At 40.3% G+C, this 27,935-nt stretch overlaps 3 protein-coding genes across 3 annotated transcripts in view; 1 reads left to right on the top strand and 2 right to left on the bottom strand.

The window, feature by feature from the left end:
- The window catches only part of LOC134654681 (DNA topoisomerase 3-beta-1), a 37,989-nt gene extending 36,142 nt beyond the window's left edge, over positions 1–1,847 (bottom strand). Inside the window, exons 1-4 of the mRNA XM_063510160.1 lie at positions 1,698–1,847; positions 1,334–1,623; positions 765–984; positions 296–542 (exon numbers count right to left, since the gene is read on the bottom strand). Of these exons, the coding sequence (XP_063366230.1) occupies positions 296–542; positions 765–984; positions 1,334–1,623; positions 1,698–1,788 (848 nt within the window). The 5' untranslated portion in view covers positions 1,789–1,847. The remainder of the gene's footprint in view (positions 1–295; positions 543–764; positions 985–1,333; positions 1,624–1,697) is intronic.
- The window catches only part of LOC134654661 (zinc finger BED domain-containing protein 4-like), a 1,082,235-nt gene that overhangs the window by 888,082 nt on the left and 166,218 nt on the right, over positions 1–27,935 (bottom strand). The window lies entirely within an intron of this gene.
- LOC134654674 (NEDD4 family-interacting protein 1-like) lies at positions 2,791–26,729 on the top strand. The gene is made up of 6 exons (XM_063510152.1): positions 2,791–2,971; positions 3,079–3,178; positions 4,998–5,134; positions 12,117–12,255; positions 24,411–24,596; positions 26,550–26,729. Exons 1-6 carry the CDS (start codon positions 2,951–2,953, stop codon positions 26,651–26,653), a joined length of 687 nt encoding a protein of 228 aa, XP_063366222.1. The 5' UTR covers positions 2,791–2,950; the 3' UTR covers positions 26,654–26,729.

The following is a 27,935-nucleotide window of genomic DNA, read 5'->3' as shown; positions in this document are numbered from 1 at the left end:
GTATTGTTATCTTTTATTTAGATATACAATAAAGAGTATTTGTCTTTATAGAGGTTTATTATATTATTATTATATAATTATAGGCGAGCAGCTATTGAGCTGATGAGCCTAGGTCACACAGTGCCAACAATTGGCTTTTAAACAATAAGTTAGACTGATGATTACTAGTGAAGTGATATGACTATACAAACTTTGAACTATATAACACTGGACACTGTGCTGTGACTAGTAGTAGTGGGAGTGCGAACAATTCGTAGGGTTTAGAATCTGAACTTCCAAATAAACTCCGACTTACTGAGCTTCCTTAATTTCCTTGATCCCCGACAAGAACATATTAGCGATGTCCTTATCAAAACTTCTCACTCGCTTCCATTCCAGCGGCAGTTCTCTGCCTTCAGACGTCGAGGCGGTCACTCGCAGCACCCAGTATGTTTCTGGCTTAAACGTCTGGATCTCATCGTGGCGTTGGACGCAGAAACCGAGGGTCGGGGTCTGGCATGGTCCGTACGATATTAGGGAGGCGTCTAAGTCACCGTATCTTCCTGTAATATAGAAATAGTTGTTTTCAATGCCACTTTGTGCCTTGTCACGGCCACAATACTGCCCTCCTAAGCCAAATAGCGCTAACACAATAACCAATGATTTTGAAAAAGGAATTCTTAGCTATAGAAACTAAAGTATAAGTTACCAATGCATTTTCTTTTGAGATATTGCTAGTTCGCTTAGTAGAGCAGAATATATGTGACAAAAAAGCTTTGTCTTACCTTGAAAGTATTTAGTCTGAAACCGAGTGAAAGCACATCCAATACGTAAATCGAGCTCCTGCCGAGCGTCAACACTGCGGGATTCATTCTCATTGGGCCGCACCAGATTCAACATGGCCGCTTTAATGTCTTTATCCGTAATGGCGGAGAACCGGGCCCGATAGGTCACAGATGAGGAACAGATGTCTCCTTTCATGTATGGCTGTACACAACTCATGACCTGAAAAAAAAAGGCGTCTGATAATAGATTCTAGTTAGAAATTTAAAGCAAAAGAATTAAAGGAGGTGAACACAAGGGAAACCATAAGACATGTAAAATAGACAAGTATGTACCTATCTATAATAGTTTTCTTTCATATCTTCTTTTTACAGCTTACCAAAGTAAGTAGTTACTATAGCCTATGAATACCTACAAGTTCAGCATTTTCTCATGCATGCTGCGAACTCTCTACTTAACCCATTTTTTTTGAGGAAATTAAGATGAATTCTAGAAAAGGTTTGAAACAGTACCAGATAATTGTAAAATATTTTTTTATTAATTAATTAATGGCTTATAAATTAAAACAAACCTCAAAACAAATATTCTCCCCCTCTTTATCGCAATCCAGCCACAGCACAAGGTAGTCGCATCCCCTGGACTCCTGGGCTAAAAACGCTGGAATCCGCAAACGCGGCATCGCTTCTTTTTTCTCCGTGGTACAGCTGAACAGTTCTACCGGGTCCACCTTGTCCCAGTTATTGTATTTCCCCGTGAAGTCCAAACTCATCACATGACCACATACAGAGGTCATTTTATAATGCACCGGCTCATTTTTAAATGTGCCATTCCATTCGTGAACAGAACATGCAGAATTTGATCCTAGAAAATTAGATTTTATTAGAAATTGCTGGTAGAGTCGTGCGTGAACGTACAAAATACAAATAGACACATACCTTTATTAGTGGTACATTTTCCATTACTCAATATATTGGCTAAGTTCTGAGCCAACGATGGCTTTTCAGCCACCATTAATACAGATTTCATTATGTATTAATTTATAAAATTAGCTCCCACATTGATAATCACACCAAAATATGCCGATCAAATTAGATCCGCCATCATTTGATTTTGACAATTTAATTTTTTCATTTTTGACACCTTGATAATGAGAGACGTTCACTATCCTGCATAATCTTTTTTTTCAAAAACGGCAAAAATGCCACAAATGTTATTTATTTAAATAAACGTTTTATCTATTTACTTCGCTAGTTTAGAATGAATCATGGACTATGATGTAAGATCATACAGTGGGATATAATCTTGTCGTCGTACCATCTCTTTGAGTAGAGCTTGGTGCAAGATATATATATAATAAACTACCTACTGAAATAAAAAACATACAAATAAATCATTTATTTACACAAAAACTCAAGTCCGTTCTATTGCAAAAATCATACTATACCATCGAAGAATTTATGCAGGATGATCTATTATGATAATATTTGTAAACAAAGTTCCTAAACATAGAAAATAATAATATGTAGCAAGTAGCAAGCAAAGTATGTTTAAGTGTACTAAATATTATATTTAGTTAATGTAGTCTTAAGGATAATTGCCATACCCTACCAGGGTGCCATGTGATCTGTTTCTTATTGTAACATCTATTATATTGTACCATGGTTTGCAATAAACGATATACTATACTGAATAATATAATATAGTGAATGGTTTTCTTATAGTGTTGTAGCGAAAATTCCTGTTTATTTGAGGTAGCAACACGAAAACAATATTGACATTTTGCACTGCACGTTCTAAAACTTGTTACTAGTTTATTGGATCAAAGATCTCTACATAATAAGTAGTATTTAATTATAAAACATATTTAAAAGAACTTTTAAATTATATAATAATCACACTGAAATCAATTACTACACCTGTAGTCTTTATAATATTAGATCTTTTTGAAAAATATGGTAAAACTTTCACTAGTTTCGTGTTAAAAAAAACCCCGACTTACAATTTGAACGACACTTCTCTGAGGACTACACAGAGTACATTGAGGTGTTTGGCCGACTATTTTACGTCGTTTTGTGATTGATTAAAATATTTAAGTCCTATATATTCTAAAATAATTCAGACAAATCTACTTTTAAGTGTACTAGCTCGAAGTACTGTTCTAGTTTTACAGTAATAACCGATTTGCCGCATGTTCGACGATAACAAAATGGTACGTGAACATTGGTGACGATTGTGATTGTCTGATTGTGTGTACTAATTTATTTATGTAACTTATTTGCGTGCATTATGTGACGTGAAATGGTTAATATTTTACAGAACCATCCTCAAGGGGATAATATATGCCCGCCGGCGCATTTGAGAGTCATATTACCAGCGTCAATAGACTCAAATATGCCACCACATTTCATCGATATGAGTAAGTATTTACAAATTTGTTTTATGTTTTTCTTATCAGTGTTTTAGTACTTGTGTTGATAGTTATTGTAATAGATTTTTCAGAGATACGTATAAGATGTGAGTTAGATATGAATCACTCTGCTTAGTAAACATTGTCCCTTTCATGATGGAGAACAATTCAATTCTACAGACAGTAAGTAGCATAAAATAAAATAACGTTCAGTAGATTTACGTTCCAAAAGCGACCTTGTGCCTGTGTATTAAGGTTTTATATCAGTTGGAACTATGGCTTGTGAGAAAATATTATCATTGTACTTTACATAATATTGTCATGCACACCTCAGATAGTTCAAGAATTTACATAATTGTTTATATTTAAATGGTTGCTGAAGATAACTAAACTGAAGGGCTTTAAGGTTTGACACTTATCTGTAGTACAGTCAGCAGCAGAAGTTGTTAAGCAGGTGAGGTGTTCAAAATTACCTTGACACACTCTTATTCTCTTAACCCTTAAATGCATAGTGTTGCCAAATGTCTACAAAGCATTAGACAGTGCACAGATTAAAAAAAAAAGGCTTACGTTCTTGAATGCACCTTTATACCAAACGTCAAGTAGTAGGGTGATGATGTAAGGGTTAAATTTACGCAATATTTTTAATTTATAAAAATTACATTCGTTTTAAGACGAAAAGTCGGAAAGCTTGGAAAAATCCAGAAGTTGGTAATTTTTAGTATGTGATTTTGAATGGTGTTTTCGGGGTTTGTAATTATTTTATATTTAAAAACTTTATCATAGGTATATCACAAATAGTGTACCTTTCTAATGGTAGTAAAAAATTTCATATATCTATTACTGAAAATTACATATTTACATAAATATAATTTAGCCAATTCAACTTCTAACACTGATTTCGCAGTGAAAATCGAAGTTATTTTTTTTTTACTATTTTTCCTAGAATCGGCAAACAATTATGTGATACATATATTAATTTCGGGCAAAAAGAAAAAGTCATGCATTTAAGGGTTAACAATAAAGTCGCGTCAAGATCATTTTGAACAGCTGGCCTGCTTAGCAACTTCTGCTGCTGACTGTACAGGAAATGGTCAACTTATTTCTTGTCCCTGTATCACTATACTAGTTGTATAGAAAAGTGGATACTATGTTAGGGTACCGACCCATCACCTTACAGTTATAAGAGCCATATTGACTATAAAGTATAAATAAACATACATTGCTAAGCACCACTTGTACCATCCCGCCGGTAAGCGGCAGTTGTACGTACGTAGCGGCAAATACATAGAAAACACCCATCACACAAATGAATGCCCTTACCGGGATTCGAACCCAGGACCGCGGCTTCACAGGCAGGGTCACTACCCACTAGGCCAGACCAGTTGTCAAAATCTCTGGTGCTCATTACCTGGCCTTTCCAAAAATATTTTTTTTTCAGTGAAAACTTCTTTAGCGGCGCTGTGCACTTTTTGTGATAGGGAAAAAATGTTGAACTCGCGAGAGCGTAAGACGTAAGATGTCATTGAGTTTTCACTTCTGTCGGCACTCGCGGAGTGCAACCCGTTGTATTTTTTTTTAAATTTAGACTTATATTTGTTCTTTATTCTTTATTTCATTGTAGTCATGTTCATAATACAGTAAGGTGTTACAAGTATAAAGCGGTAGGTACATGACACCCTGTAAGGGCACACAATATGATTATCCTTAAACTAAAAACATATATGTACATTAACTTAACTTATTTTATTTTAGGTATATTGCGCATGTATCCCGTACCATAACAGTGCGAGTTAAATTTATTTATTTATTTATTTATTTGTTTCAGGCAACACACAAGACATACCCCCGCCGCAGGCCGACTTTTCGGCCCCGCCGCCGTACGATGTGGCCGCCAACTCGAAACTGCCCACCTACGAGGAGGTGCAGAGAGAAAAGCAGATGGAAGGGGAAGGCATACAACAGGTATTAATTGGATAAGGAAACTGCGTCAAATACTTTTGGACACCCAAATTGAATCCGCCCCACTTAAGTAATTTTTCTTTTTCTTTTTTTCTTATTGTAAGTATGTGTAGCATATTTGCTCAAATATCTTTCTGTAGGTATTGTATCAACGAATATATATTTTATGCCGATTTTACAAACGCGGTAACACAACACATGAAAAAAAACACGCTATATTTTATCCACAGAGTTAATGTCCAATAAAAATGTTATATGTAGGTATCACGAATATTTACTATTTATTTATTGCACTTTACTTATCTATTTATTTATTATTTTATTTTTATTATGTGTAGTTTATATTTAGTCACTCCCTCAGGCCTTGGCAGAATAAACGTGAGCGTCAGGATGACAGGACCATGATGGCTATTTATAACTAGTGTTACTCCAAGATTTAGTACCTATTTAGTACTATTTGGTACCTGACATCAAATATTTAGTACCTCAATAGAAATCGAGAAATATTGAAAATAAAGTGGCCAGCCATTCTGACGTCAGGTTGACGGGACCAAGTCCAGTTCCCCTATTTGTAGGCGTTATATCGAATCCATCTTTTGACAAAGATTTAGTACCTATTTAGTACCTTTCATAATTATTCTTCTTATTTAATTTCGACTTAACGTAAAAAAGTTACAGCTAGAATAAACTTTGTATGTGCACAGTGGTGCAGCCAGTCAAAGTGAACCGGGCCTAAAAGTTTGTACAAAAGTTAATATTTTTGACTACAACATTTACTTTACGTTGTTTGGCCAATCCAAAATGAACCACGAGAGTAGTGAGTGGTTTGAAAGTGGAATCTTGAGCATTGCGAGGATTTCAAGGCATGAGGTTTAAACAATGTTTCTACCGAGTGACACACTTCATTTTTGTCTACACCAACTTGAGGGAAATACTCACTTAAAATTGAAAATCATCACTAGAAGTCAATTTTACCAGCCAACATGAGGAAATAACTCGAATTTATTACATACATACATATAATCACGCCTATTTCCCGGAGGGGTAGGCAGAGACCACGGATTTCCATTAAACGGTCGCGGTGCGGTGTACTCTCTCGCTCACTTTCATGAAAAATCACAAAATTGAATATTTTTTACTAAAATTTTACCCACAATCAATTTTTCTGAGCACATATGAAAGAAATTACATTGAAGTTTATTTTTTATGAATTGAAAATATTAATTTACATTAAACTGCTTCAAATTTAATTAGTTCCTCGTCATAATAATCTTAAAAAATATCAATAATTTGTATGTAAAGAAAAGGTACCTTGTGGTTAAGTTACATGATGAGGCATGATGATGATGGAACAGTTAAGATAAACTAATCTTATTTTGGGGTTAAGATAGATCGTGTATTTCTTATCAATAATATATTTTGGTTGCCAATGTTGCCATTGAAGACAAGCGGCTTTGAGGTTGGATAACCTATAGCAATGCGTCGGATGTTGGCATTTTTCAGCAAAGCAATGGCAGATTTATTGCACCAAATGAAGATTATTCTACTCAAGAAGGATTTGACGAGAGTAACTTTGATATAATAGCAGGCTACATGGATTTGTAATGTAGGTCCGATGTACGGTTATACCTAATTGGTATTGGCTAGGCCCCCCGACCAGAACTGAAATTATCAAATTAGTTTTTCAGAATGCTAATACAGTTCTTTACCAAACTTCTTTTCCCGTATTGCCTAGGTATTTTTGGAATTTTCAGTCACTCCTCCATAAGCTACCTTTTCTACTAAACTTTGAGAAGACATTACTAGACTTCTAACTTACTTATAACAAAAATAAAAATATGTAAACAAACGTTAAGCATTAAGGTTTCAGATCACATAATAATAATAAAATGTGGGATGTTGATTCGACGATCATAGTTGTTTCAGCGAACGGTCTAATAGCGAAGAGTCTCGACTAACATCTTGAGAGACTCTCGCTAGGTGGTTGGATCAAGGGCCAGATGCAGAAGGTGGTGATCTTGGACACGGCGCGGATAGTCCGCCGGTTCCTCTCTCTGCGGCCCTGACCACCGGTAGCTTGGGCCTTGTGTTTATATGTATTTTTTATTGTTTTGTAAGTGTTTTGATATTTTACTTTTATATTCATATTATAAATACCCTAATCTAAGAAATTAAATTAATAAAAAAATAGCATTAGTTCAACTTTTTACAAAACATTTAATATCTCCGAAACTAGAAACCCTCATAAGGTACCTTTTCCCGTGGAACGTTACAAATTGACTTTAAGTGATGATTTTCAATTTTAAGTGAGTATTTCCCTCAAGTTGGTGTGGTCAAAAATGTAGTGTGTCACTCGGTAGAAACATTGTTTAAACCTCATGCCTTGAAGTCCTCGCAAAGCTCAAGATTCCACTTTCAAACCACTCACTACGCTCGTGGTTCATTTTGGATTGGCGAAACAACGTAAAGTAAATGTTGTAGTCAAAAATATTAACTTTTGAACAAACTTTTAGGCCCGGTTCACATTGACTGACTGCACCACTGTGCACATACAAAGTTTATTCTAGCTGTAACTTTTTTACGTTAAGTCGAAATTACATAAGAAGAATAATTATGAAAAGTACTAAATAGGTACTAAATCTTTGTCAAAAGATGGATTCGCTATAACGCCTACAAATAGGGGAACTGGACTTGGTCCTGTCAACCTGACGTCAGAATGGCTGGCCACTTTATTTACAATATTTCTCGATTTCTATTGAGGTACTAAATATTTGATGTCAGGTACCAAATAGTACTAAATAGGTACTAAATCTTGGAGTAACACTCGTTATAAATAGCCATCATGGTCCTGTCATCCTGACGCTCACGAATAAACAGCGTTGCAATTTTGCCTTGTTTGCAAATTGTGACAATATGCTGAGCCAAAGCCTTTTCCTTACTGCACACATTGCTGAACTCAAGTGTGATTTATTTTTCTGTCTGTGTGTATATAATTTCTCTCTGCTGTCTTTGCATTGTTATTGTTATCCTTTTCTTTTTCTTTGTTTTTCATCTTTTTGTCCTGTGTATGTGTGCTTTATCGAATAAATGACTTTCTATTCTATTCTATTCTAATTGCTGTTAACTGACTAAATTTCAACCTTATTTCAAAGACATAAGACCCAACCATTGATGGTTGGTTAAGACTGTTAAGAGTGTTTCTGTTTGAATAATTCAAATAGACTTACAGCTTACAGGCATCACTCAAAATTTGTAGCTTCTATAGGGAGCGTGCATGAACTAAAGGGGGCAGCACATGAGACGTCAGATTTTTGGCGCGAGGCGTAAATGTGAAGTTTATGCTTGCAATGTAGCCTATAAGATGGCAGAACCTACAGTTACTATGCACCAGAAAACGTACGAGAACGGTAGATGGCAGCACTTCTTTTGGCAATGTACAGTCACGCTCCGTGATTGTTACGCCATTTAGGGCTCTAGCTAAATTTGCCATCATAGCGTAAGTATGGAACAACCAATTTAGCTAGGACCCTAAATGGCGTAACAATCCCGTGTTCTGACTGTACATGTTTATGTTTCCGATTCAGGCCACAAGATGGCACACCCTCTAACGCGCAACGGTCCGTCTGTGTATTCAAACGAAAGCGTCTATCGTCTGTCACTGTCAAAAACCGGCCAAGTGCGAGTCGGACTCGCGCACGGAGGGTTTCGCACCATCAACAAAAAATAGAGCAAAACAAGCAAAAAAACGGTCACCCATCCAAGTACTGACCCCGCCCGACGTTGCTTAACTTCGGTCAAAAATCACGTTTGTTGTATGGGAGCCCCACTTAAATCTTTATTTTATTCTGTTTTTAGTATTTGTTGTTATAGCGGCAACAGAAATACATCATCTGTGAAAATTTCAACTGTTTAGTTATCACGGTTCGTGAGATACAGCCTGCCCTAGTAGCACGGTCGCAGTTTTATCATTTATCACCATGCCTGTCACGTTCTAACAAGTATGTAAGTGCGAAAGTGACGGGCTTAGTGATAGTGGATAAAAATGGAACCGTGCTGAGCCCGCTGGTGACAGACGGACGGACGGACAGCGAAGTCTTAGTAATAGGGTCCCGTTTTTTACCCTTTGGGTACGGAACCCTAAAAAAAGACAGCTTATCTAGATTTCCAATAGAAAACGATACATGCTTGATTCAATATAAAGAGCATTAATTACATTTTCAGTAACTTAATCTAATTATTATCTAGTTTAATTAATATTCTATTTTTGCGATTTTATATATGTTGTATGTTTTTTTTTTCTGATTGTAACTATTGAGTTTATATAAAGTATATTCTATTGGTTGTCCATTTATGGACATAGGCCTCCACCATACTACAGCCTTGAAATAATAATAAATAATAATAATAGTCATTTCTCACCTTCTGTACATGGATGACCTCAAATTATTTGCACCAAATAACCAAGACTTGACGGAGCTACTGAAAACCACCGAAGTCTTCAGTAGTGCCATCAACATGGAGTTTGGTGTCGATAAATGTGCGGTTATGCATGTACAGCGGGGGAGGGTTGTAAATTCAACAAATTTACAACCTTCTGAGACAATGTCTTTCAGATCTATCTCTGAATCAGAAACCTATAAATACCTTGGTATGTCACAGTCGTTGGGTATTGAGGACGAGGGTATTAGACGGTCGGTGAAGGAGCGCTTTTTCAGTCGGCTCACAAAAGTTCTTAACAGTCTTTTGTCAGGAGGCAACAAAGTGCGCGCCTTCAACGCCTGGGTAATGCCCCTACTCACATACTCCTTTGGCATACTAAGGTGGACTCAGACCGAGCTGGACGCCCTGGATCGGAGGGTCCGATCACTGCTCACCGCGCATCGCATGCTACACCCACGCTCGTCAGTTATGAGATTGTACATCCCACGGAAATGTGGAGGCCGAGGCTTCCTAAACGCCAAGGATCTCCACAACCGCGAGGTGTACAATCTCAGGAATTATTTTCTTAACAACCAGTGTGGGATGCATCGTGATGTGGTGGCAGTAGACAGGAACCTCACGCCGCTCTCCTTGGCAAACGAGAACTGGCGCAAACCTGTGGTACTAAGTACTGCGGATCGCAAGACGGCATGGGAGAGTAAGGTGCTACACGGGCGGTTCTACAAGGCCCTCACGGGACCCGATGTGGACCTGCTCGCGTCGGTGAACTGGTTACGATTCGGGGATCTCTTCGGAGAAACCGAGGGTTTTGCCTGTGCAATTGCGGACGAAGTAATGATGACGAACAACTATCGGAAATATATCCTGAAGGACGGTACGGTCGACATTTGTCGGGCATGCCGCCGTCCCGGAGAGTCACTCAGGCATATCATTTCCGGTTGTTCTCATCTTGCTAACGGCGAGTACTTGCACAGACATAATCTCGTAGCCAGGATTATTCACCAGCAGCTTGCTCTTCTATACGGTCTTGTGGACCGCGAAGTACCGTACTACAAGTATTCACCTGTGCCAGTTCTCGAGAATGGTCGTGCCACGCTCTATTGGGATCGATCTATTATCACTGACAGGACTATTGTAGCCAATAAGCCTGACATTATGATAATAGATCGAGCGCAACGCCGGGCCGTGCTCGTTGACATCACCATCCCCCATGATGAGAATCTCGTGAAAGCCGAGAAGGACAAGTCCAGTAAGTACCTAGACTTGGCTCACGAGATAACCGCCATGTGGGATGTTGATTCGACGATCATTGTCCCGATAGTTGTTTCAGCGAACGGTCTAATAGCGAAGAGTCTCGACCAACATCTTGAGAGACTCTCGCTAGGTGGTTGGATCAAGGGTCAGATGCAGAAGGCGGTGATCTTGGACACGGCGCGGATAGTCCGTCGGTTCCTCTCTCTGCAGCCCTGACCACCGGCAGCTTGGGCCTTGCCCCGCTGCTGGCGGCACCCTAGGTTAGGTTTTTTTATAATATGTTTATAAGTATTTTGTATTGTTTTTGTAAGTGTTTTTGTATTTTATTTTTATATCCATATTATAAATTAACCTAACTTAAGATGATAAATAAATAAAGAGAATAATAATAATAATAAATAAATAAATATTATAGGGACATTCTTACACAAATTGACTAAGCCCCACGGTAAGCTCAAGAAGGCTTGTATTGTGGGTACTCAGACAACGATATATATAATATATATAAATACATAGAAAACAACCAGACTCAGGAACAAATATCTGTATCATCATACAAATAAATGCCCTTACCGGGATTCGAACCCGGGACCATCGGCTTCACAGGCAGGGTCACTACCCACTAGGCCAGACCGGTCGTCAAATAATAATAAGCAGGGGTCGGACAAAAAGTGCGGATGACGTCAAACCACTTATAGGATGATTTCAAATAGTATTTTTGATTTTCATAAACAATTATCACTTATCATTTATCAACTCTTTATTAAACGATATCGCCACTTGAAATGAGTAAGTACGTTTTTGACTGACACATTGTCAATCAGATGAACAATAAATTGACATCGTTATTGTTTAGCTATTGTATCTTCACGATTATATTTAGCTAAAATTTATATTTACTAATGTATAAGAAAACGCTCTAAAATGTCATCTGCGGGCTCAGCACGGTTCCATTTTTTATCCACTATCACTAAGCCCGTCACTTTCGCACTTACATACTTGTTAGAACGTGACAGGCATGGTGATAAATGATAAAAATGCGACCGTGCTACTAGGGCTGTACTCGAATATTGTGGCCGGCATTCACTACATCACCCTACCACCTGTATTATTAATTCCATGGATTTATTTACGATTATTTTGTTACTTCATTAATACTACTTTGTTACTACATGTCACACGGAAGTTTAAATACAAACTCAAACATCATCCTGTGTGCAAGACTACGTCATTTTTACGTCATCGGCACTTTTTGTCCGACCCCTGATAATAAGTTTATATTGTTTCGCAGATCCAAGGTCCCCTACCGCCGCCCCTGCCCACGTTTGCGGCGTTTGTCACAGTGGAACCCACAGAGGGCACCGGGGAACAACTGGACCCTGAGAACAGCCTGCTTGGCACCGATGTCATGTTCCTCACTTCGTTCTTCGGTGAGTCAGTTATACAGTATAGTTTGTAGCTTTCTAATAGACCCCGAAGGCTAATCCTATTGTCTATTGTTAAGAAAAACCGCCACGTGCCACAACCACCTGCATAAAAAATTGGTACTTCGGTTACTGAGTGCCGGCGAGTCGAACGCTACAGAACCAGTCTAAAATGTGTCATCGAGATGCGTAACAAAGGCGCGTTATCGGAGAGCGCACCTACACTGGTTTTTTGAGCGTTGGACTAGCCCGCGCTCAGGTGCCAAATAGAATAATTAGGACCCTTTTTTGCAGGTAAGTAGCACGTGCGGTTTTACTGAACAATAGACAATAGGATAAGCCGGCCAATAGGACTATTACCGGTACTGGGGAAGATATATGAGAAGATGCTGATGAACCGCATCAAGTACCACATACTACCCAGGATCAGTTCCCGTCAGTTTGGTTTTATGCCCCAAAGAAGCACGGAAGATGCACTAGTCGCCCTCACCAAGTACATAAAATCAAAAATAAAAGAAAAGAAAATTGTCACCATGGTATCGCTGGACATTGAGGGCGCTTTTGACAGTGCCTGGTGGCCAGCCATTAAGACCAGACTGGCGGAGGAAAAGTGTCCAGTGAACCTGAGGCGGGTAGTCAGCAGCTATCTAAGCGATAGACAAGTGGAGGTTAGATATGCGGGGGCAAAGTGTAGGAGGAAAACAGAGAAAGGATGCGTACAGGGATCCATAGGAGGGCCAATATTGTGGAACCTGCTGCTGGACCCTCTTCTGAGGCAAATGGAGGGTCTTGGGCACTACTGTCAAGCCTTTGCGGATGACGTGGTTCTAGTGTTTGAAGGCAGGGAAGCCCGGGACATCGAGAGACAAGCCAATGCCGCCCTTGAACATGTTCGGGAGTGGGGTGTCGAAAATAAGCTTAGATTCGCTCCCCATAAAACCAATGCGATGGTAATCACTAAAAAGCTGAAATATGATACACCACGCCTAAGCATGGGAGGGGTCGACATTGAAATGTCCTCGGAGATAAAGATACTCGGGTTGACCATTGACAACAAACTGACATTCAATGCCCATGTGTCCAACGTCTGTAAGAAAGCCGCAAACATCTACAAACAGTTGATAAGAGCAGCCCGCGTAAACTGGGGCTTAAGCCCAACGGTCATCCGCACAATATACACCACAGCAGTGGAGCCCGTGATTCTCTATGCTGCAGCGGCATGGGCACCAGCAGCCGAAAAACTTGAAGTCCGCAAAAAATTGAACGCAATACAGAGGGGATACGCACAAAAAATGTGCAAAGCCTATCGGACGGTGTTCACGCACCTACTAGCGACATCTAGCGGCGCTGCGACGACAACTGCGATACCGCCCCTCTCCGCGCTCATCTTGTCCCCCATTCGCCTCGATATACGACACGATAAACACGTTACTCGTTACATTTAAATTTTGAGCTGTATAAAGCCACTTTTCGTAATAAACGAATTTTCTACATATTTAAATAAACGTCTTCATTGAATGGACCCTGGAAAACCACCGAATCCTGCACATAATTTGATCCTCGAGCCGGATACTGCGAGAGAAGTCAGCTCGTCGGGAAGACGAAATACCCTTGCGAGACGACACCAGCACCTCATCAGCGTCTGCAGCAGTGAACGGTCAGGTCTACCAATCCCGTCTATTCCTTTCCTAATCGATCTGTGTTAAAACCGAGTTTATTTGTGCATTCCAGTGCCGCTCGTTACGCAAGTCGCGCAGCAGCAGTTTGTGATCTACCGTACCAGTTTGGAATTTGTGCACGTGAGTAGTTCCAATTTCTCTTATTCTTTCGAAATGGGTGAGGGGGATGAAACTGGTGCTAAATTAACTATTCCTTCTGGATCAGGGTCACCTAGAAAAAGTCAGGTTACAATTTCAGACCTCCGCAAACAAAGAGGTAACTTGAAAGGCCGGCTTACGCAATTCAAAAAATTCGTTGATTCTCTTTTATCGGTGACTCCTTCTAAAGTACAAATTGCTGAATTAAAATTACGTATGCAAGCAGCTACAGAGACTTTTAAAAATTTTAATGACATTGAAAGCCAAATTGAACTTTGCTCTCCAGAAACAGAAATGTCTGCCAATTCTGAATACGTAGAAACTCTCGAGGAGTTATATTTCGGTACTATGGCTAGCGCTAATTGTTTAGTCGATAGTGTGGAGACAAATAACGTTACTATTTCAAGTTGTGACCATGCCGTGAACAAACCGTTATCAAAATTTAAACTACCCGAAATTAAGTTGCCCTCGTTCGATGGTTCGTATGATCGTTGGCTCGAATTTAAACATTCTTATGAAACAATGATTCATAAACATTCCGATCTCGACGCGATTCAAAAGTTTCATTACCTTCGATCATCGCTAAGTGGTAGTGCATTACAAGTAATTAGTGCGTTAGAATTCACGGCTGCCAACTACATTCAAGCATGGGAATTGCTTGAAATTCGCTTTCATAACCCTAGGCTTTTAGTACATAATCACATAAAATCGTTGTTCAATATTTCAGCCTTGAAACAAGAATCTTCGACTCAAATACGTAGACTGATAGATACCGTGTTACGTAATTTACGCGCTTTAAAAACGTTAGATGAACCTACCGACTCGTGGGATACGTTAATTATTCATTTAATTGTGTCGAAACTCGATACGACCACGGAGCGTAAGTGGGAATCTCACATAGGGTCTATCTCGGATAAGTCAATCAATAATGAGTCTAAGAAACTTAAGCTGGAAGATCTCTTATCGTTCCTCAGAAACCGGGCGGATACGTTAGAAATGATAAACTCTAATCACTCTAAGGCACCGACCGCGTTTAGTACTAAGCCTAATTACACGTCCAATAAACCTACGCAAGTAGTCAGTTGTGTCTCTGCTAGTGTCAATGCTAATAATAAATCAAAGCCTTTAAATAATAAACGTTTTCGAAACTGTGCGATGTGTAACGAGAATCATGCGCTTTATACGTGTGCTAAGTTTTTAAATTTATCTGTCCAAGATAGGTTAAACTTAATTCGTAATAAAAACTTATGTAATAACTGTTTACGCGAAGGGCATTCCTTAAACGAATGCATATTCGGTCCGTGTAAGCAGTGTCAACAAAAACATAATAGTTTATTGCATATGGATACTACTCGCGATGATAATGTGTGCGTGAGGCCGTCGAGTGCGCCTGCACACAGCGCGCCGTTATCAGTGCCGAGTACATCTAGCTACTGTGTATCAGCTGACCGCGCGCCTATGGCTGAGTGCGAAGGTGGCGCGGAAGGTAATCGGTTCATTCCCAGGCGAGGCTTACTTACTACTGCGTTAATAGAAGTAGCCGACGCGAACAATCAATTTCATACGTGTCGCGCGTTTTTAGACAATGGGAGTGAACATTGTTTTATAACGGAAGAGTTACGTAATCGATTAAACGTTAAAAACATACAGTCCACTATTCAGATTTCCGGTGTTTCAGAAATAGTTACGCAGTCAAATCAGTCATGCGATGTAACTATAAGATCTAAAAATTCGGATTATTCTATGTCATTAAGGTGTTTTGTCTTGAAGCGCGTAACATCCAGTTTGCCCTCGACTTACATAGACTTAGATAGTATACGTATTCCTGATAACATTCAGTTAGCAGATCCCAATTTTAACGTGCCTTCAGAAATCGATATACTGATAGGTTCAGAGATATTTTGGGACCTTTTAGACGGTGAAAAGATTCGATTGCCAACAGGGCCGTACTTAATAAATTCGAAATTCGGCTGGTTGGTATCTGGTCCAAATAATACACGGAACTTGCGCATTAATAATCAAGTCCATTGTTATTTTACTCAAACGATTGACTCTCAACTTAGAAAGTTTTGGGAGATCGAGGATATCCCTCAGGTAGATAGTATTCTTACAGCTGACGAGCAGAAATGTGAGGATATTTTTATCAATACGACTAAACGCGAAGAAGACGGTCGGATCTCCGTCCGAATGCCGCTAAGAGAATCAGCTGATACGTTGGGCGATTCTTATACGTTAGCGAAAAATCGATTTTTATCCTTAGAACGTAAACAAGAACGTTTGCCGGAATATAAACGTTTATATTGTGATTTCATGCGAGAGTACGAAGAAATGGGTCACATGACTCGTGTTACCGACTATGGTACACCTAATTACTTCCATCCTCATCATGGTGTATTTAGGGAGGGGAGTGCCACCACTAAATTACGCGTTGTGTATAGTGGTGCTGCCCCCACCACCACGAATAAATCGTTGAATAGCATTCAGCTGCCGGGTCCAGCACTTCAAAACGATATTTTTGCTATTCTGCTACGTTTCCGTCAATACAAGTACGTTGCTTGTGCTGACGTGGAGAAAATGTTTCGGCAGGTTTTGATCCAACCAGATCAGAGATCCTTGCAAATGATCCTCTGGCGTGAAAAACCTACCGATCCATTACACGTTTATGAACTCAATACGGTCACATATGGGCAAACTAGTGCGCCATATTTAAGTCAACGTTGTATACGACAGTTAGCGTTGGAATGTGGTGATGACGTCATCGCGCGCGTTATCAACCAAGATATATTCGTAGACGATTTGATTACGGGAGATGATGATTTCCAAAATTTACTTGACATATGTCAAAAAACGTATGACGTTCTGCAATCAGGATGCTTTCCTTTACGTAAATGGACCTTTAATTGTGACGTTACGCAGGATAAGTCCAAGGAGCATTTTGTTGGTGAGCACACCCAGAACAAAACGCTCGGGGTAGGTTGGGATAATACGCGCGATGAATTGTATTACACTACAAAAATCGATCCCTCGCCTAACTCATCGTACTTAAATAAACGAATGATGTTATCGATTATTTCACAGATTTACGATCCGTTAGGTTTACTTTCTCCTGCGGTGATAATTTCCAAAATTTTGCTTCAAAAATTATGGTTAAGTCGTATCGATTGGGACACCCCGGTCCCAGAAGACCTTAAATCGATGTGGAATAATTTCATAAATACTTTGAGCCGTTTAAACGATTTACGGATTCCGCGTCATGTAAGGGGTGTACACACTCGACAAACGGAATTGCATATTTTCTCAGATGCATCGTTGCATGCTTACGGCGCGTGCGCTTATATTCGGACATTTGATGAAGGGTCGGATGTAACTGTTAGATTATTGTGTGCTAAAAGTAAAGTCGCACCCCTGAAATCTCTAACTATCCCGAAACTCGAACTTTCAGGAGCGCTCGTTGGTGCTAAACTTTACAAGAAAATAACCGATTCCTTAAGGTTAGCGTTCACTAAAGTTTACTTCTGGTGTGACTCGACTATAGTAATTTCGTGGTTGGGCATGTCTCCGCATTTATTGAAGCCTTTTGTTCAAAATCGCGTTACGCAAATAAACGATCTCACCGGTAATGCGACATGGTTGCATGTGAGAAGCGAAGACAACCCTAGTGATTTATTGTCTAGAGGCGTTGCTTTAGATAATTTAATTGATTGTAACTTATGGTGGTTCGGACCATCATTTTTGCATGACACAAAATCGGATTTTATTCATGACGATACGAGTAAAAATACGGCAATCGAAGATTTACCCGAGTTACGTTCGACCGCGGTAAGTTTAGTTTGCAATCAGCAAGATGAACTATTCAATTTCGATAGATGTTCATCTTACAATAAATTAATTAGAATCGGCGCGTATGTACTCCGCTTTATATTAAACTCACGCATTAACTCTGAGCGTAAACAACTCCGCCAAACCGGTTCATTATCGGTGGACGAGCTGAGTGCATCACGTCTTATGCTAGTTAGATTTGCACAGATGCAATCATTTCCGGACGTCTACGATAGTTTACTTAAAAATAAACCGATTAAGACGAAAAGTAAACAATATAATCGTATATCCGGTCTTAACGTGTTTTTAGACGATCGTAATAATTCAAAAGTGATTAGAGTCGGTGGTAGATTGTGTAATTCCACAAGTTTCGATTACAACAAAAAACATCCCATGTTATTGTGCAGTAAACATAAGTTAACGGTGTTGTTATTCAATTATGAACACAAGCGGCTGCTACATGGCGGACCGCAGCTACTCTTATCTACTTTGCGTGAATGTTGGTGGCCTTTAGGTGCGCGAAATTTGGCAAGGAAGATAATTCGAGAATGCGTTACCTGTATTCGAATGAAAGGTAAAGTACCTAGTCCTATCATGGGTAATGTTATTTTGGACCGTTTAGAGCCTGGTTTCCCGTTCATTCGCACAGCCGTTGATTATGGCGGGCCAATTTTCATCCTTAATCGAAAGGGGAGAGGAGCTCAGCTTATTAAATCGTATATTTGTTTGTTTATATGTATGGTCACACGAGCCGTTCATTTGGAACTTGTTACGAGTCTCACCACTGAAGATTATTTATTAGCGCTTAAACGTTTTATTAGTAGACGAGGAAAGCCTCATATTATTTATTCGGATAACGGAAAATGCTTTGTTGGGGCCGAAAAAGAATTTTCCACATTTTTAAAAAATAATTCGAAGGATATAGTCGATTTCGCTGCCAATGACGGCATCAAATTCAGTTTCATTCCTCCTTATTCCCCCCATTTTGGCGGATTATGGGAGGCTGGAATAAAAGCGTGCAAATTTCATTTAAAACGGGTAGTAGGTAACGCTAGGTTAACGTACCAGGAATTCAGCTCGGTTTTGACACAGGCCGAAGCCATCCTGAATTCCCGGCCCATGTCACCCTTGTCCACAGATCCTACTGATTTATCCCCGCTCACGCCAGCCCATTTCCTAATTGGTCGGCCGTTGACCTGCCCTGCTAGCGAGGACCTGACGGACGTGCAGCCTTCCCGCCTGTCTCGCTACGCCAGGATCGAAGCCCTACGTCAACACTTCTGGCGTCGTTGGGCCACGGAGTACGTTGCGGAGCTCCAGCGACGAACCAAGTGGAAGACGCAGAAAGACGACATAGCGTTAAACAGTCTCGTTCTAATCAAGGACGATAACCTGCCTCCTCTCAAATGGCGGTTAGGCCGAATCACGCGTCTATACCCTGGGAGCGATGGCGTGAACCGTGTCGCCGACATCCTCACGGCGACAGGAACAATACGACGCAGCTTTTCAAAGATCTGCCCGCTACTACCAGAGCCGGCAGACCTAGACGGATGAAGACTACTTTGGGAGACGGTGCTCCCAAGGCCGGGGGCATGTTCACGCACCTACTAGCGACATCTAGCGGCGCTGCGACGACAACTGCGATACCGCCCCTCTCCGCGCTCATCTTGTCCCCCATTCGCCTCGATATACGACACGATAAACACGTTACTCGTTACATTTAAATTTTGAGCTGTATAAAGCCACTTTTCGTAATAAACGAATTTTCTACATATTTAAATAAACGTCTTCATTGAATGGACCCTGGAAAACCACCGAATCCTGCACAGACGGTATCTTTAAACTCGACACTGATACTCACGGGGACGCTCCCTCTAGACCTCCGGGTTCTGGAAGCCGCGTCACTGTATGAAGCAAAGAGAGGAGCACCCAGTCACCAGCTGGCCGATAGGGAGACCGAACAGATGGCACCCAAAATACTGGCCCCGCACCCAGCAGAACAAACAGGGCTGCAGTTCGAAAACCTGGACGACGAGGAGCAGTACTTGCGTCACAGCGAATACGCTGTGCGCATATTCACAGATGGTAGTAAGATTGAGGGCAAAGTGGGAGCAGCGTTGTCGATATGGAACAACACAGCGGAAACCAGGGCCCTTAAGCTTACCCTATCACCCTACTGCACCGTTTACCAGGCAGAACTGCTGGCCATATGTAGGGCAACAGAAGTCGCACTCAAACACAAAGAGGTCACCTTTGGCATATACAGCGACTCAAGAGCGGCACTACAGACTGTAATTAATACAGGTTCCACTCACCCCCTCGCAGTCGAGGCCAGGAGCAACCTGAGAAGTTGCAGACTCCAGAATAAAACGATATCCCTATTCTGGATAAAGGCACATGCGGGGTTGGGCGGAAACGAGAGAGCCGACGAGCTAGCTAAGGACGCGGCCCTAAAAGGAAAGAAAAAGCCGGAGTATGACAAATGCCCCATATCGTTTATAAAGCGGGCTATCCGTACCGAGACAATAAACGTATGGGACAAAAGGTACAAAACGGAAGAAACGGCTTCAGTAACTAAAATCTTTTTTCCAGATGCGACGACAGCTCACAAAACCGTGCGGAAACTCCACTTTGATGGAATAGTTACGCAGCTGCTCACGGGGCATGGGGGGTTCTCCTCATACCTGAGTCGATTCAAGTGCAAGGAGAGCCCATCATGCCTCTGTGAACCGGAGGCTGAAGAAACGATCCAGCATATAATTATTGAATGTCCCATCTTTGCTAAACTTCGATATGACACAGAACACCTTTTAGATGAAAAACTCAGCTTAGATAACCTGGCAAACATAATTAAAAGTAAAAAACGAGAATTATTCTTACAATACTGTAGACAAATAATAGTTAAGGTAACAAATAGAAATAAGGTAGCATAAGTAAGATATGATAAATACATATAGTGAAGTATATGCATACATATCATATAACAAACATAGAGTGAAAAATGTAAAAATAAAAATAAAGAATGTAAACATATAAAATAAGCCGATTTGTGAAAATAAAAATAAATGTAAATAAAGAATTTACCCCAACCCATAAACCCCTGATAAAACAGCAGTAACATATTATGAAACAATTACTAAAAACATAAAACTCTAGAATGTAAACAACCCGAGATTGTAAAACCTAAATATATGTAAATAAAGAAGTACCCAATCCCCAAATTCCTGAAAGAATAGTATTAGAGTAGTAATAAAAAAGAGAAGAGAAAATGGCCTCATCCAGGCCTAAGTAAAGTAAATGGTCACGCAGACCTTAAGCAGCGAAAGACGATGAATGAAAGAAAGATAAAGTATGCAGAATGGAAGTGCGAGAAGAAAGCTAGCGAGAACTAGAATGAACGAGTTAAAATAGATATTGCAAAAACTGGCTCCAATCATGTTGGAGGATAAGAAAAAAAAAAAAAAAAAAAAAAAAATAGGATAAGCCTTCGGGGTCTACTAGAAAGCTACAAACTATACATTTAATACTGCAATACGAGTTTTTAACGCGCTGCCAGTTGAAATAAAAATGTTGGGGGGGAATCGCTTTAAATTAAAATAAAAAAATTGGTTGATTGAAAATGTATTTTACAACCTAAATGAGTTTTTTCTGGAATCACCAGTTTGTTAAGTATAAGTTAGTCAGTAAGCTAGTATAGTTAGTAGTTTTAAGATCATATTGTATGCTCGAAATGGGCAACTGTTGATTCGATATCTCATGTTTATGACATCTTATGTACACAGTTTACAATTAATAAATACTTTACTTTACTTTACTTTACATTTACTAGCGACGCGCCCCGACATCGCACGGGTTAACAAATTATACATAAACCTTCCTCTTGAATCGCTCTATCTATTTAAAAAAACGCGTCTCAATCCGTTGCGTAGTTTTAAAGAGCTAAGCATACATAGGGACAGACAAGCGGGAAGCGACTTTGTTTTATACTATGTTAGTGATTTCTTAACTACTTTTGTTTAACTACTTAAACCCTGGCTATGTATGGTTAATGTTATTAGTCACAAGATGTAAAATGAAGACTCGTGAACGTCAGCTGCCGCTACGTTGGTGGGTTGAAGAAAGCCATCCAAACACGTAGCAAAATGATGGCTCAACAGCCAAATATGTCTGTTCGCGCGTTTATACAGTCAGCAGCAATAGTTGCTAAGTGGGCGAGGTGTTCAAAATTACCTTGACGCGCTCTTATTCTCTTAACAATAAATTCGCGTCAAGATCATTTTGAACACCCGCCCGCTTAGCAACTATTGCCGCTGACTGTACGTTCAAAAAGCTAGTGTCACTTTTGCTAATAAAAAACATGGCGCAACGCGTTGGCGTTTAGAGCTATTTTTTTTTTGTGAATATATTAGTAACGTAAAGTAAAACGAACTACGATTGAAAGCAATCGTGAGTTGATATTTTCTGTTTGTATAAAAACTATGTCATGTTCTATTTGTATGAAACCAATTGTATAAACAAACTTAGTACTAACAGCTGTTACTTTTTATAATCCCATGCTTTAAATTGCCAAAGAAACTATAAATTCTTCAAGAAAATCAACCCTAATGTAATCACTCATAAGGTTGAAAATAAATTATAATGGTTAGTTATAGCGAATGTTAATAAAACCACTTAACACAATATAGCTGGTAAATTGAATGGCGTGTAAATATTTGTATTAAGAACATTTGGTTTCGCCGATGTCACTGACGTAGTTTCATTAAAGGGGGTCATCCATTAATTACATCACACGTTTAGGGGGAGGGAGGGGGTCGAGAAAATGTGACATATTGTGACGGGGGAGGGGGTAGACACAAACTTTGTGACGTCACTTTAACTTCATCAGTAACCGAAAATTTATTTAAGTTATTTTATTCACTGTAGGTACATTTAAATAACAAGTTTTTAAAACGATAATCGTTTTTATTCGTTTAATTTTCTTTCCTAAGCAGTTTTGGGTTATAAAATTACTAATATTTATATCGTCAAAAATATTTTGATAAAATATTAATAATACTTAGGTACTTACTTAATTCGATTTAGCGATTTCGTAGAAAAAATGTGACGTCACACTAGGGGGGGGAGGGGTTTGCCAAATGTGACCAAGTGTGACAAGGAGGGGGGGAGGGGTCAAAAAACCTAGAAATTCGTGTGACGTAATTAATGGATGACCCCAAGTATGTGGTCTCCTGCATGCGACAGTATAAGTATGCGACATTACATTGTGCAATAAGGGGAAATTAATTAAACTTAAAGTTCAATCCGAAGGTCGCGGGTTCAAATTCGGATTCGTGGAAATATTATTTTAGAATTTGTTTACGGAATATCATTTTAACACTAGCTTTTCGGTGAAGGAAAACATCGTGAGGAAACCTGCATAAATCCACGAAGAAATTCAAAGGTGTATCTCCAACCCGCATTGACCAGCGTGGGGACTATAGCCCAAGCCCTCTCGCGTATGAGATCACGCCTGTGCCCAGGCTGACTTATTATTATTTTACTACACTATATTATTATGTTTTCTTAGTTTAACCACTGCCCACTAGAGCTGGCAAGGGGCTCAGCGGTCGGCGAGCAATGTATTTTAAATTGTTTAAACGCGATTTATTCCGTTTCATGAATAACTATCACGTTAACTGAAGACAATAAGTTTAATTAATCCCTATCCACTTATAATAGTTTCCTGATGTTTCAACACGAACAGTTGTCAATGTCAATGTAATTTATTTATTGCGTTTTTGTAAATTATTGACACATATAACGGAGGGATTCTTAATAATATTGAACGTAACTTACTCCCACGCTGCGTCCCTAGACTAGATGGACCGACGATCTGGTTAAAGTCGCAGGAAACCGTTGGTTGAGGGCAGTGAATGACCTTCGTTGTGGAGATCCTTGGGGGAGGCCTTTGTCCAACAGTGGACGTATTTCGGCTGAGATGATGAGGATGATGAAGTTACTTGGCTGGCGCGATGATCCAGAATGAGTCTTGGCCTCCAACACATTTTGCAACTTTCGCTGACGCCGAGCTCACGACCCTGTACTCTATCCGCCCAAAGATACTTAGGACGGCGTCCAGTTAGTCGACCTAACTTATCAAGTCATCATCTTCCTCGCGTTGTCCCGGCATTTTGCCACGGCTCATGGGAGCCTGGGGTCCGCTTGCCAACTAATCCCAGTAATTGGCGTGGGCACTAGTTTTTACGAAAGCGACTGCCATCTGACCTTCCAACCCAGAGGGTAAACTAGGCCCGTTTAGGGATTAGTCCGGTTTCCTCACGATGTTTTCCTTCACCGAAAAGCGACTGGTAAATATCAAATGATATTTCGTACATAAGTTCCGAAAAACTCATTGGTACGAGCTGGGGTTCGAACCCGCGACCTCCGGATTGCAAGTCGCACGCTCTTACCGCTAGGCCACCAGCGCTTAATGCTTTTATCAAGTATTGAACATAACGAGGGTTTTAATTTTTTTTTTAATTTCAGTGGCATTCCTCTTCAACTGGATCGGTTTCCTGCTGCTGATGTGCTTCTGCCACACGGTGGCGTCCCGTTACGGCGCGCTGGCCGGCTTCGGCCTGTCGCTGGCCAAGTGGACGCTCATCGTGAAGCACTCCACCGAGCTCGCCAGCCACGAGAACTCCTGGCTGTGGTGGCTCATCATGGCCTTCGGTAAGATATGATGTGTGAGGTGTCCCGCTACAGCGGGCTGGCCGGGTTCGGCCTGTCGCTGGCCAAGTGGACGCTCATCGTGAAACACTCCACCGAGCTCGCCAGCCACGAGAACTCCTGGCTGTGGTGGCTCATCATGGCCTTCGGTAAGATATGATGTGTGAGGTGTCCCGCTACAGCGCGCTGGCCGGCTTCGGCCTGTCGCTGGCCAAGTGGACGCTGATCGTGAAACACTCCACCGAGCTCGCCAGCCACGAGAACTCCTGGCTGTGGTGGCTCATCATGGCCTTCGGTAAGATATGATGTGTGAGGTGTCCCGCTACAGCGCGCTGGCCGGGTTCGGCCTGTCTCTGGCCAAGTGGACGCTCATCGTGAAACACTCCACTGAGCTCGCCAGCCACGAGAACTCCTGGCTGTGGTGGCTCATCATGGCCTTCGGTAAGATATGATGTGTGAGGTGTCCCGCTACGGCGCGCTGGCCGGGTTCGGCCTGTCGCTGGCCAAGTGGACGCTCATCGTGAAACACTCCACCGAGCTCGCCAGCCACGAGAACTGGCTGTGGTGGCTCATCATGGCCTTCGGTAAGATATGATGATGTCTGAGGTGTCCCGTCATAAGTCATAAGTTATTTATTTGCGAAAGATAGGGTATACATAGGATGTTACATTTCATAGTTAAGTGAGCCAAGCTACCTTGTCACACAGTGACATGCAAATTGTATGCTAAACATGCACTTAGATAATCTAAAATTAATTCATATGTATTTACATAACAATAATATTAATATACAAAATAACAAAATGTAAGACTAATTATTTGGTATTATACGAATTAATTGAGATGTCACAGATTTATAGGTAAATATCATGTAAATCAGTTTAGCTGTCCAGATATTCTTTTATTGAGTAGAAGGTCTGTTCATTAAGCCATTGGAATAAGCGTCTCTTAAATAAATGAAGTGTAAGGCTTTTAATAGTATCTGGTAGTTTGTTAAACAAGCGTATACTCACGCTACGGCGCGCTGGCCGGGTTCGGCCTGTCGCTGGCCAAGTGGACGCTGATCGTGAAACACTCCAATCTAAAGGTCTACCGCAAACGAGAGAGCCGACACTTTGTTACCTAACGTCAGTCAGCGTCGTCAGACAGCTGAGTTTCGATTTCGCGTTTCCCGGTAGGCCCTTTTGTAAATAAAACCGCCTTGATGTATCAATGTCATATTTGATTGTCTGTGAAAACCTGTCAAATAGTAGATTTTACAACAAGGGCATAAAGTGACCCATTTTTACCCGAGGCAATTTTGTGGCCGAGGCAAGGCGGGCGCGCCGGCAAGGCTGGCAGTTGTATGGCAGATTTTGGACTTTATTGCTAGGTCAATAAGGGTCGCAATAGATGATTTTACTTTATGCTCTAGAACATAATAAGCAACTTTATGTCGTCTACGCACGACTTAAAGTCGAACTTTACGAGCATGAGAAGTGAAAAAGAGTTTTAGGTACAGTATGCATAAGTTACTCTATGGTATACTTAAGCATAGAGAAAAAAAAACCGGCCAAGTGCGAGTCGGACTCGCGCACGGAGGGTTCCGCACCATCAACAAAAAATAGAGCAAAACAAGCAAAAAAACGGTCACCCATCCAAGTACTGACCCCGCCCGACGTTGCTTAACTTCGGTCAAAAATCACGTTTGTTGTATGGGAGCCCCACTTAAATCTTTATTTTAGTCTGTTTTTAGTATTTGTTGTTATAGCGGCAACAGAAATACATCACCTGTGAAAATTTCAACTCTCTAGCTATCACGGTTCGTGAGATACAGCCTGGTGTCAGACGGACGGACGGACGGACAGCGGAGTCTTAGTAATAGGGTCCCGTTTTTACCCTTTGGGTACGGAACCCTAAAAAGCATCTTACACTTACACGACTTAAACACCAACTTTACTTTTAATTTATTTCCAGGTATCCTAATCTGCGTGCGCGCCATTATTCAATACCTGAACATAAAACGCGGCTGGCGTCTACTTTCCGGCACGGCTCAAGAACGTCTCCTATTCTTCTACTGATCTCCCTCGCACCCGCTTACAACTACATATGCGAGAGGGAGACGACTATGGTTACTCAGCCTCTACTAGGCTATATGGTTAGGAACAGTGCAATCTCCACTTCTACACTACATGCGAGAAAGAGATGGATATGGTTAACCTTTACGCATCAGCAGTTTTATTATAGATGTTTTCATGTGCGGAAGGGAGACGGTTATATTTCTTGCTGTTTGGACTACTAGGAGTAAGAGCGTTTTTTCTCTTTTATTTGTTTCCTCGCACTTACTATGCGGAAGAGAGACGGCTGTATATTGTTGGTTGGTCCTTGGTGCGTGTATGAGAAGAAAATTTAGAAAAACTAGTCTTTTCAAAATGTCGCAGGTTTGTTTTACAAACGTTCCCTTTCACGCCCACTGACGTCTGTATGTACGGAAAAGAGATAGGTATATGACTGGATGCACTCATATATTCACACGGTGTGAGTAATCTGCTGCATCCCTCGCACCTGCTAAATTATTCATTTGTGGAAGCAAGACAGCTTTAAGCTTCGATATTGTTTATAAAACCAGGAATAGCTTTTTGGTGTTTTCCTGGTTGCGAAAAAAACTAAAAAAAAAACTAAAAAAGTTAAATATACATCAAATTGTGTAAAATATTTCCCATAATCAATATTGATATCGAGAGAGGAAAATGGGGGCTATGTTTGTATGGAGAAGTTGTCGTCAACTTTCCTCTTAATAAGGATGTGATTGTCAATACGGATTGCTCGTCAATAAATATTGATCAATAAATATTGATCAATAAATATTGATCAATAAATATTGATCAATAAATATTGATCAATAAACATGGTTCAATCTCCGTGTTATTGTTGTAATGTAGGCCAGTATGTAAAATCAACGAAGGATGTATGTACAAATTGAGTGTATTCAATTTTGAACTCTATTGGGGTAAAGCTAAGGTATGGTTTAACTGTGAATATATGTCTATACACTTACGTCTCTTTCTATGGATGCATCACATTCTATGGTAAGTTAGAGAAGGATAGCAATATCTTAATGTTTCGATCTCGATGTATTAAGTGTTTGTTCAATTCAAATAATTTAATGACTAAAAATAGTGACTGTAAAGTTATCTCTACGGAATAATTAATAACAAATAAATGATTTAGGGTAATTCGCCAGTAACTGGCCACCTGTTAGTAACTGGCATAGACTAGGAATCCTCTAGACGGAGTTTAGAGCAATTATTTCATGAAACCGATGCTGCCAAAAATACTGGGGTGAGCGAGTCCCGTGCCGTG

Source organism: Cydia amplana, chromosome 15, assembly GCF_948474715.1.
Source record: "Cydia amplana chromosome 15, ilCydAmpl1.1, whole genome shotgun sequence".
In the NCBI taxonomy this organism is placed as follows: Eukaryota; Metazoa; Arthropoda; class Insecta; order Lepidoptera; family Tortricidae; genus Cydia; species Cydia amplana.
Note: the sequence above shows the minus strand (reverse complement) of the source record. Positions and strands in the feature narration are given on the sequence as shown.